General features: G+C 49.3%; 1 protein-coding gene across 1 annotated transcript; it reads right to left on the reverse strand.

The window, feature by feature from the left end:
* Positions 1 to 466: 466 nt before the first annotated feature.
* On the reverse strand, positions 467 to 7,145 carry LOC126516411 (uncharacterized). Its single transcript, XM_050166524.3, has 2 exons — positions 6,801 to 7,145; positions 467 to 1,730 (listed from the first exon to the last, which is right to left on the reverse strand). Exons 1-2 carry the CDS (start codon positions 7,092 to 7,094, stop codon positions 585 to 587), a joined length of 1,440 nt encoding a protein of 479 aa, XP_050022481.1. The 5' UTR covers positions 7,095 to 7,145; the 3' UTR covers positions 467 to 584.
* Between the last annotated feature and the right edge of the window lie 5,100 nt (positions 7,146 to 12,245).

The raw sequence follows: 12,245 nt of genomic DNA on the forward strand, positions 1-12,245 counted from the left end.
GTGTTTTTGCTGTAGATTTTGTCAGTTTTCAGTCTGCGCGCCTGTCAACGTGTCCCTTTCTTTGCAAGTCGCACTGAATTCTCGAGAAGATTCTAATAGAGTGTGACGCTGGCGACGTACGCACTCCGGTTGTCACAGTCAAAAATGCAAAGAGCTGGCTGGTGAGCAGTCTCGATAAACTTCTCAATGACGGCCTAGTTACTCGGACAATTTCAATTTGAGACTGAATGCGTGACACATCACAGTATCAGACTGCGACATCGCCTTGCAAGATATACATATACAAACCACACTATTAATAGATGTGAAAATATGCAGAAGCGCTTTAAAGGGTAAAATCTGCAGGCGGGAGTAACTGCTGCCTGTGGTGCCCCGCTTAGTAGTAAACAAATGAAAAGGGGAGAGATGCCCAAACAATAGTGAAAGATTTAAAATGTGAGTAGGAAGTAAAAAAAACAAGAAAACATGAAACTCCGTAAAGTTTAATTTATACAAGAGTAAAGGCGCAAACAACTTGGAGTTACAAAGACGGGAAGAAACAAGGAGAATTTGGCTTCGCGAAGCATGCCCAGCGCTGACGAGCATCATTTGCTCGAGTCTATGCACTCCTTATTCGGTAAATAGTCTAGCTGGATCTCGAGCATTACATTTCCGTCTTTAAGAAAGCAGGCATTCTTCACGGAATCTAACGGGATAGTGAAATCGCGGTGAAAATGTATCATTGTCTCTAAATCTCGGGTGCAAATGCAACCGCATTCAAATGGACCGTTGAAAACAAGCTCTTCACCCGAATGTCGCACCTTTACGGACCAATCATTAAGCACGCACCGAGAGCCCACCAGAAGCCCGTTAAACTCTATATCCACGACGAGGTCAGAAAGTCCTTCACAGGTGCGCTTCCAGACGACGAGCGTAAGGTAAGTGTCCCGCGTGTGCGACACAGTCACGTCGGCAAACTTCCTCTCCTCCTGTTCACAGAGAAAAATTGCGCCAGCATTCTCGAGGATCAGGCTATAGCAAATCCTCGAAAGTTGCTCACCCAACCCGTGTGCCGTGGACACCGCACTGGTTAAACGGCGAAATTTATCGAGTGAATGGACAACAGGCTCGCAATACGCGATCACCGGGCGGTGACCATGCCGAGTGGCGTTTTGCCGCAAGTGTTCCAACGTGTCGAGCGACATGTGGGCAAAGTGTTCCAACTTTCGGAGTATGAGCGCCTTTTCCAAGCGCAACGGTAGCGGTGACGACGTGCCGGCTTCGTCTGATGGATCTCGCCCAGACCGCAGCTGGTGCGACCCCGTCATAGAGATGGCGGCCGCTATTTTAGTCATCTCGTCCTTCAGGTTCTGCACAGATTCCCTGAATTCGCGAGCGAGCTCAATGGACCTGGCTTCCTGGCAGATGGCGCGCTCTGAGAGATCATTCATCTGGCTCCTAATTGCAGACAGGTCACGATGCGGATCCCTCAAGTCCAACTTCAGGTTTTCCATGGCCATGCCTCGAATTCTCGCTGCTGTGGACTCCAAGGACGAATGGTCTGTGGTGGCTGAAGAAGAAACTGCGCTGCATCCGTTCGCGTAGTGCCCTGGCAGGTCTTTGTGCAGTACTGCCTCGTTGCACCGGAAACATTCCACGGTGTGGAATGTGCATGCGCTCTCGTAGTGCGGCAGCAGACCTTCCACAGTGCCCACGAACTCGCAGCCTTGCGCTGCATTCCAGCAATAAACCTTGAAACGACAGAAAAGAAAATACGTTTGCACAATCTGTTAGGTTACAAACATCAAGAACATGCTAGAATGAAAGGCATGTATAGTGTACCAGATTAACTCAAGAAGGCTAGGTGACCATTTGTCACCGCCCCGTATCTAAGGGGATGTCTACGAATCAAGAGTCGTCGTCATTATCATCATTCACGAGACATCATGGCAGAGAAATGCTGCTCTCTAAACAACGTCAAAACAAGCACGAATTGAGGTGAAACATTTGAGACCATCTATAGGAATGACTTTGCATTAACGTTCCGGGTTTCGTTCCGGATTAAATTCCGGGTTTTAGCATTTTACAACTCCACGGACATCAGTGGTACCTACACTGGTTGTACTCGCTACACATGAGGCTTAGCGTTGACTATTTAGCACTGTTAAGAGACAAAGAAAGGGACATGTTAAATCTACCGCAAGCAACAGCCGAGGTTATACGACAAGACTTGCGGAATACACATCAGGGAAAATGCACGTACTACAGAAGCACGAGATACAAAGAAAAAGGAACAGAAATGTGCCGAAAAAGAAAAGAAAGTCATGCTCACTACAACTTATTAGGCGTTCAAACATGTGTACGTATAAAGTTTCTTGATGAATACGACAAAATGATATAGCATTTTGTAAAAGCGTTAAGGACTGCTGGCTTACACATCTGCAGTCTTATTTTTTTCGTATCGCTAAGGCTTCTTTATTCTCGCTGGTTGGCTGACCCCTGTGTCTGAGCGGAACCGCGGTGCGCAATATTCGATACATATCCCCATACTTGGTCTGTAAGCCGTGCACAACCGAACACGCCCCGATGTCAAGAAACTCAATTTATGCTACTCCTAAATGTAAAGTGTAACTTTGGTTATTTTTATTCACATTGCGAGAATTATTTGTAGGTACGCTTACGGACACAACCGCCGATGACGCCTAGACTTGGACGTCAGCGAGCCATGGTATAGTTGCTGTCGGTGTAGGGTTTCTGGAGTGAAGCTAGGCTTCGCTCCAAACATAACTTCGTGCAAACACGGCCGCGCTTGTTAACTGTCACAACGCCAGTCGAGAGTCGACCGCAAAAACGCTCATCGCACTGGAGCAAGGAGAGCCCGCATACGCTCCAAGGCCACTCCACGTGGTCCACAAGCAGGAACGGGTGTACGGCGCAGGCTGCATGTAGCTCAACGCCGCCCAGACGCGTTGCAACGGGAACACGATGCCGAGGCACAGCGACAACGCCGACGAAACCCCGCAGTTCGAAAGCGCGAAGCGGACGCACGCCGTGCCCGCTGCGAGCACACCGCAAGCGAAGTCGACGCGAGACGGCAACGCCGACAAGACCCTGTAGTTCTAGCCGATGTTGCTCCTGGATATCGAGTTTTCTGTCCATGCGTGTCTGCGCACGTGACGCCACGGGCGTTTACGCGGCCAGTATATGTTTACTGCAGTTTAGAAGAGAAATTTATTTACAGAAAGGTCGACCTGAGCTATAACTTGCTCTGGCCTGCTACTCTGCACTGAGGAAAAGGGACATGGAGGCAAAGGGCTGATGATGGTACAAGGAAGAGATTCGTATATACAAATTCACAGAGCTGTAGCATCTCTAAAGCCGTGCGTCCAGCCCAGTGGCTTGGAGAAAAGCTATAGCGGCACTTGTTATCAGGGCTGCGCTGATTGAGTTAGGCCAAGGACCTAAAAGAAACTCGTCTGATAGTGACCTCTCATGGATGTCATGGATGGAAGAGACCAGTTGCTGTCGTTCTTGCGCGTACGCGGGACACACGCAAAATATATGATCAAGTGTTTCTGGGACCTCACAGTATTCACAGTTTTGGCTAGTATCACTGCCACCTATCATTTCGAACGGTTGGTGAATGCGACACCAAGGCGAATCCGGTGCACCATGCTCGTTTGGCTTCTTTTGAGCTTGTGAGGCATACGAAACTTCATTGCTTGGTCCCATTTGTGTACTCGCTAGTGTCGTCGATCTGGTTGGGTCCAGTGTTCCAACGTACGGTTGCGTATTACGCGACGAAGTAGGGCGTTTGTGTCTGTGAGAACGGAATGCGCACTTCAGAGGCATTATCTAAAGCAGTTTTCGCTTCAGCGTCTGTCTGTTCGTTCTTTATCACGCGACAGTGTGAAGGTATCCACTGAAAGGTGACATTGTGGCCATTTCTAGTTGCGTGGTCGAGATGCTCTGTAATTTCTATAGCCATGGAATAATACGGGCCACGTCTGAGAACAGTCAAGCGTTTGAAGAGCGGGCTTGCAATCGCAGAATATTGACCATGGGTGAGGAGACTCCTCGGAGAGAAATCGAAGTGCCTCCTGGATAGCAACACGTTCTTCGGCAGTTGATGTTGATCCATGGTCTAGTTTAAACCGCCAAGCGATGATCAGATATGTGGAATGACGAAGGCTGCAGTCGAGGTATATGGTGTGACAGAGCTATCGGTATACACGTGTACAATATCTCCGTACTCTGCAGAAATGTCCAACACGTTAAATTGCTTGAGGCGAATAGATGCAACGGATGAACTTTTAGTAATTCCAGGGATCTGTAACGTAACGAAAGGTTTAGGCAGAACCCACGGGGGTATTCTCGGAATACAGGCGGGAGAAAATCTTGACGGCAGAACACTCCGATGACGTGATATAGTCCTTGAAAAGCTGGAACCTGGGTGGGTGGCAGGGAGCGATGACAGAGGACGGTGCCTGTGTCAGGTCAACACGCGAAGGTACATTCGAAGAGGCTCGCAGAGCAAGTATACCCCAATAGGGCAAGCACGAGCTTCCGCTATTGTTCCATTGGTTGACGTGCATCGTGGGAGGCACAAACATGCGCGCAGTGCTTGAGCTTGAATGCTCTCCAGCGCGCGCACACAGCTAAATCCCACGTTTGATAGCGCCGGCATGCTGTACCGTATGCACCCTGCGAATAGTGATTGGTACAATTAGAGTAATGACGAGCAAATGAGAGTTTAGGTGCCGTTTCGCTGCTACGGACGCCGGCTTCTTCGCTCAATGAGCCATGTGATGCCCGCGCATCAATAATTTGTCCAACGGCCGGGTTCGAACAGAGCACATCTAGCACAGAAGCCAGATACTGTAACCTTACGCCACGGACGCTCTGCCCCCATGACGGCGTGCCGCATAATCGGATCGTAGTTTTGACATGTTGAATCTTACAAATAATTTAACACGTCATGATATGTCCAAATGTGGGCCGATCCAGAAGATAGTGCAATAATCAAAGGAGTCCGACGCCCTTCCCACTTCCCTCACGCGAGGAGTGACGCGACAGAGCGCGCCGCCCTAGGTCGCCCTCTAATCGCTTAGGAAGACTATTTCATCGACTTAAGTGGAGGTTGAATCGCATTCCAACTTTTCATAGCGTGGAAGCTTCAGCCGCACAGCACATCAGCACCTCATAACGCCGAAATAAGCGAGCACGCGTAACGGCAGAAAACAAAGAGAACGTGTTGTCTGTAAGAGGATGCTTTCCCTTGGAGCCAACTGTGACAGCCCTACCCAAAGAAAGATAAAGCGCATAAATGCTCTCGTGAGACGACCGTTGAACCGGTGGGAAGGAAAAGGCGCAGAATTTAAAATAAAAGACCTAATTCCTCGGACTGCATGAACCATAATTTTGGTTAAGAGCCGTGTGTGTGTGTGTGTTTAGAAAATATTGCCGGAAATCTTTCAGTTCAAATGAAGAAACGGCAGAAGGCTTACAAAGCTAACGCTGCACTAAAAGAAATCGCCGTTGCGTCGACGGCATCTGCTAGACCACTTGAAGTGAACGAAGCGAATAATATATATCAGCGTGCTGTATAATACATTTGTCCGCTTGCGATGCCTCCATAAATGCAGCTACAGAAATGCAACATCCGTGTTTAGTGCAATGTTAAAGTTCTAAACTTAATTGTTCCAATTTTTTTTATGTTAGGATGTAACGATATATACATAAAAGGTATGCCTAAAATCTGCCTGTAAGTACACATGGCATATGTCTAAATGCAACAAATGCCATCAACATCGGTGCAAGCGTATAGCCCGAACGAACGTTTTTTCTGCCGATTACGACCACCAACCTCGGAAACAACCAAAGAAAGCCATCTGCTTTAAAAAATATAACAGCGGTTTAAAGAATAAGTCAACGACTAATTAGCATTCTGCTAGTCCGCCGTTGCTCCAAACAGGGACGCTGGAATTCCCGCAACCGAAAAACAACCTGCGGCGATCATTGGTCACACCGTAACCGTCATATTTTCATCAGGCGTAGAAGTATTGGACTTCGTAGTAGCCATTTTAATTTTGTTTAAGTTCCTCGCTCATACCAAATGCAGGAAGTGTTTTCTTAAATCTGGCAGCGTATAGTAAGGGTAAGTAAGTAGTATAGTAAGGGCAGGAGGCTGAACACATCCCCCGCTTAGTGATCTGATACTCAGTGCCTCGCTGTCCTTGGAAAAAAGCATCCCTGGACGCACGAAAGCCGGATGGGCGGAGAAGTGGACGCGGCAATGAGCGGATGAGTTGGTAAACAGTCGAAGCGGTCAAACGAATTTCGCGAGGCTGCGTGTGGCATTAGGCATGGAAATGCAACTAGTGGCAACTCTGGGCCACATCACTGTACATGCCAAGCCACACGCTGGTGGAAGGCACAAGTAACTTGGAATTCCAGGTATGCCTTGTGCAGCGCTCACTACCGGACGTCACGGCCAATATGTACAGCGAAACAAGAAATTAATAGCATCATGCAGACACGGCGCGTCATCGTTGCAGACATTTGGAACCTACTTCCACATCCCGTCCGATGCGTATAGGTGAGTGAGTACAGTAATATTAAGGATTGGCATCATGTGCCAGTGTACCTGCCACTACGTAAACATTAAGGAGACGCTAATCAGGAATATTATGTGAAGCGACATCAGTAATTTCCAATTATAAAATTAAAACATCCGGTCTTTTCATTAAGACTGCTAATAGGCAGTGGTGCAAATGAAGGGCGTTTCCAAAACGCCAAATACATTTTTGTTTTTTACTCGCCTTCAAGCTTTCCACTTTCTTGGCGGGGAAGACAACAGAAAGGCTCTCCGCTTCCTCAAACGGATGTTGATCCAAGGGACACAGCCCGACACCATCTCGAGAGCTGGCTGCGTGGCAAGATGGGCAGAGAGCGTGCGAGCACGGTAGCGTCACCGTCCGCATTGGAATCATGCGGCAAAGGCCGCACACGCGTGCACTAGGCACTTCGTCGACAAACCGCGTCTGTCTCCAGTTGGCGCCGGCGACGGCGTGGTCGCGAAAACAGTGCACCCGGCTTCGTTCCGGGTCCGGCATGGTGGCGGCCTCAGACACTGATCCTGCGCTCGAGAAAAAAAACTCTTAGTGGCTTCTTGACTCCCTGTGGCTTTATATAGGCAACATCCACAGGACAGGGGGCGCTACGACGCTTTCCTTTATCACCGCAGCGTCGCCGACACCGGTCGCTATAGGGAAGAAAATGAGATATGGCATTCCAAATAACAACGACTCATGCTTTATCGCTCGCCTGCGTGTTATGCACCATACTTCGTAAAGCTCAACTTCAGCCTAGTTCGCGCTTCTAATCTCGATCGTAAACGTGCGAAAGCAATGCTCAGCATGCGCACTTCGGCATTTCCAGGTGTCGGACACTCTTGCCTCGTGACAAGCGAATGAAGGTGTCGCTTTTAACGTCTCTCGTGTTCCTCCCATATTGCTTTCATCACTCGCTAAGTTGTGCGTAATAACACTGCTGTTAAATGTAGAAAGCTGCGGTCCAGGGTACCTATATGTCGACTGACTGGGCTTCTTTATCACGTACAGTCGGCCACCAATATTTACGTGCCATGGGACCTGAAAAAAGACTGAATGTCTGCGCAGGCTCACAACGGAGCCTGGTATTCGCAATTCCAGCCTCTTCTAGCATATACGAACAACAACGTGATGTACAGTCGCACTCATGAATTTGGAGCTACCATGCGAGCACGTGGTCGTGCGCATGCGCGCGCAGTCTGACGGCCCGGTGCCTGGTGTTGAGAGTGTCGCAGAGTGCATGCCCGTCTATCCTATTTCGCTGGCCTGCTTGCTCGCTCGCTGAGCACCGGCACGCGGGCCGATGATCGTAATTTGTGATCGCTGCCACGAGGAGGGGTGATGACGAAGCAGCGGCACGGCATCCTAGATCCCCTTGGTACGACATCGGCGCTGTTTTCCAACTACGGAAGCGACTGCTTTCCCCGCTGGTGCTTATACCATGGTTGTCTGGGCGATGTTGCGACTGAGAGTCCGAAAATGTGGAATGTGCTTTGCTCGTGGAGGAGTAAGGGAACGTGGGGCTGGTCCCGGATATCCAGGACGCTTTACAAACAAGCTTATATTACATATTTACAAGGAAATTCAAAGTAGTACAGAAAAAGTTCAAGAAGTTGTAGCAGCCGATTCTCCAAGCGCCCGTCGCTCCTTTTATCCCCTGCGTGGTCATTGTTCAGTCTCCTCACCCAATCTGGCGTCAGGAAACCGATGACCTCAGGTCCCACCAATCCGGGAGTTTGTTGCCCTTTCCCTCCGAAGGGAGCTTTGTCGGAAACACACGCACATCACTGGGAACAAACAGGGGATGGGGGATAGCACACTGACCCCGTCTTCGGCGTGGACGTGCCAATTTGGGTGGCTGACAGGTGAAGGACCGTATCCTCGCACTGATCGCGTCTCCGGCGTGGACGTGCCAATTTGGGTGGCTGACAGGTGAAGGACCGTATCCTCGCACTGATCGCGTCGCCGGCGTGGACGTGCCAATTTGGGTGGCTGACAGGTGAAGGACAGCATCTTTGCTATGACCGCTTATTCGGCGTGGAGGTGCCAATTTTGGCGGCTGGCAGGTGAAGGATTGTATCCTTGCTAATTGCCCAAACCTCTCCTGACCGAGGTACTCTTGTGGTGGCCATACAACATCCCATTCGAGAACGACCTTGACGTGGCCGTCGGCCCGTTTCCCATAATGGAGTTATCCGCGAGCGGAGGTTGTCGCTGGGTGAACGGCCGATCACAACAGCCCTCTTCGGGCTGTTGTGTTCGCAGCAACAGCAGCAAGCAGGAACAACAGCAGCAACAGCAGGAAGAGAGCTGGCAAACGGGCAGCTCATCGGTGCCCCTCAGCAGTCACAGCTCCTGCTCGAAGTCCCGGGCTCACATGGAGGATCACGTCCAGGGGCAATGGCCATCTTGGAGGGAGGGTTGGCTGCAGGTCGTAGGCTGGGAACTGGCATTTAGCGATCAAATCCGCACAGCACCTGAGCAGCGACAAGGCAAGCACACAAACCCCCTTTGAGATATGCCAGGTAATCATGGCCTCTCCCATAACTAATTTCGAGGTTAGAGCCAGCGAGCGCCAGAAAGGCAGCCATAGAGGAGCGCCGCGCAAACGACCCTAAATAAAGCTGAAATGGTAGCGTGGCTAACGTTTTGATCAATTTGGTTTCAACCGTGTCTCAATAAGGCGCAACTCACGCAGCTATGAGGCAAGCGAGAAACAAAAGGAGAATGTTTAGAACACGACAATAAAAAAACTCTTTATGCTCCTTCTCGAGGCATAAACACTTATCAAACGGCATAGCTCACGAAAATGCCAAAAAGAAGAATAAATCAAGAGTATGAATCAAGTCAGCCCTGCCAAACTGAAACGCCTCAGCTGAGGACAACCGTGTTTTGTTAATTCCTTGCCCCGCTGTGCAGCGAAACTCGAAAATATGCTTGACTGAGTCACTCTGTTGCAGTAGGCGACCATCTAGCAGACAGACTTCACAGCTGTCACAACTGGCAATTATTTGAAATGCGTGTCAGCCAAGGAACGGGCAAGCCCATGAGTAGGCTACTTTTAGCCACCTTTGTCCCTCCCCCTCAAAACGGCCCCAAGACCTCTGTCAATTGGGTCACGGTACGGCTAGGTCGAAATTCGAAGAAAGAATTGGGACCTTCTCCCGGTAACGTGTCCCGTGCCCTCAACTCCGTCCTTCCGAACTAAAAATTCATCGCGGCGCGTGATTCACAAGTCGCCAAAGCGAAAAAAAAAGGCGCCCTTTTGATCTACGGGCCGCGTCACAGCGATCGAAATGGTCAAAAGGATCAGTGTCGCGTGCTGAGTTGCTCGTTCGGTCAGTGCCGTCTGCCAGTACCAGCGCCTCTAATGCGAAACGTACCGAGCCCTGCTGACCACTTTAAACTAAATTAATTCGTAGAGTGGCATTTAAAACCTAAAGAAACGAGAGCTACACTCTATCTGTGCGTAAAGACCTTTAAAAAATGCTTTCCTAACACGCTTCGGCAAATCTAAATTCTGCAGTGGTAACCTACTCTATAAGCATGGAATTACCCAACAAAGGTTTGTCTTTACAAACTTCCAATGCTTATCTACCTAAAATCGGCGCAACCGAGTCACAACTGTCGCAAAACCTGCTTCGCACTTTGATTCGCGTAACTGCATCGTACAACACAGCAATACAACAAAACTCTGAGCTTGACGCGAAACTATTAAAATGAAAAGTAATACGTTCCTAATAACTAACAAAAAAATGCATCGCGCACTCCTGACCGAGGTACTCCAGTGGTGGCCCTACAACATCCCATTTGTGAACGACCTTGACGAGGCCGTCGGCCCGTTTCCCATAATCGCGTTATACGAGACCGGAGGTTGTCGCGGGGTGAACGGCCGATCACAACAGCGATACACATCATTCACCGCACTTTCTGTGGAGCGGGACGTTCCCGTCACAGACTGCTATTGTCGGCAAAATGTCAAGATCGAAAAATAGCTACACATTGCTAGTTTTTCACACTGCTATGTTTAGATATTTCCGCTGCGTTATCGCGTCTCCCTATTGGCGGACACAGACGCTGTTTGAAGAGCCTTACACTGTGAAAGGCGTATATGTATAAGTGCATTTTGCGTAGTGCCGCTCAGTCTTCTGCAAGCATGCCGCCACGAGTGCCGGTCGAGGAAAGGAAGCAAATAGTCGATTTATTTCTCGAGGGCTTACCACAACGCAAGATCTGCAACCTGCTAAAGAAGTCGCGGAAAGCCGTCAACAGACACGTGCGAGCACTTAATGCACTACCCAAAAGTGCAGCAGCATGCTTGTCGTCAGTAAGTGTTACAAACATGTAAAACAAGTCGAACACAATTACGTTGCAGCCTGTCCGAAAGGGAGCTTTCACATGCGTTTGCGGCAGCGCGATTTCCATCGCAGCGATGCGCAAGGTTGCCTCCTGCTCACGAAGTATCCATGCCTGCATCGTCAAATAAAAACAACATGGAAACTATTCAAATATTTGAATTTTCCAATTTTTATTCGATAATAGAATAGGCACACCATTTTTTAAGAGCGTTGAGACAGCTTGCAGATACACTGAGTGAGGCGCTGCACAACACCGCAAGTGTGTGTGTGTGCGCGCGTGTGTGTGTGTGTGTGTGTGTGTGTGTGCGTGCGTGTGCGTGTGTGTGTGCGTGTGCGTGTGCGTGTGCGTGTGCGTGTGTGTGTGTGTGTGTGTATATATATATATATATATAGATATCAACCCGCCGTGGTGGCTCAGTGGCTATGGTATTGGGCTGCTGAGCACGAGGTCGCGGGATCGAATCCCGGCCACGGCGGCCGCATTTCGGTGGAGGCGAAATGCGAAAACACCCGTGTACTTAGATTTAGGTGCACGTTAAAGAACCCCAGGTAGTCGAAATTTCCGGAGTCCTCCACTACGGCGTGCCTCATAATCAGAAAGTGGTTTCGGCACGTAAAACCCCATAATTTAATATATATATATATATATATGAGCGTGCGGCTTGTGCGGCGTCGGTGGGGTGATTTCGTTTAGTACACTCTAGTTGCGTTGTTCCTATGAAAGCCACAACTTTTTTTTTTTCCTAGATGAGTATTTGCTTTTGCCGACGAACAAGCTACTATTCAGTGTGCACGTATAAGCAGCTGGCGGAATTTGTAGTGATGAAGAGGTTGACGACGGTGGCGATCAAGTGGGTACGTGCCTTATGTTGAAGCGGCATCCTTCTCCCGACCTGGATAGCGTGCAGCTCCTCCTTTTAAACGAATTGTGTAAGCGGAAGAAAAAAATGTTTATGAAGCGCTCCTAAACCGGAAACGCTGGTGGGTATGCCCTATTAAAACGTAGCTACAACTGGAGCACGACATTGCACACAGAGCTACCAACGCGCGGTAAAACTGGACAGCACCTATTTTGAAGTCGCTTTGTTTCGTCACACATTGCCCCTCTCGCACGAACCGTACGAACCAATTCGGGACACGCCATACCGTGCGTCGACAAAATCAGAGTCCTGGGTATAATCGTAGAGACTAAAGACGTCAATGCCTCTACGGTTCAGAAGCTCATCACCAAGACCAACAACGCTATCGGGCTCATCAGAAGAATTGCAAGTAGACACAGGGGCCTCAAGGAACATAA

The sequence above is a fragment of the Dermacentor andersoni genome, chromosome 1 (assembly GCF_023375885.2).
Source record: "Dermacentor andersoni chromosome 1, qqDerAnde1_hic_scaffold, whole genome shotgun sequence".
In the NCBI taxonomy this organism is placed as follows: domain Eukaryota; kingdom Metazoa; phylum Arthropoda; class Arachnida; order Ixodida; family Ixodidae; genus Dermacentor; species Dermacentor andersoni.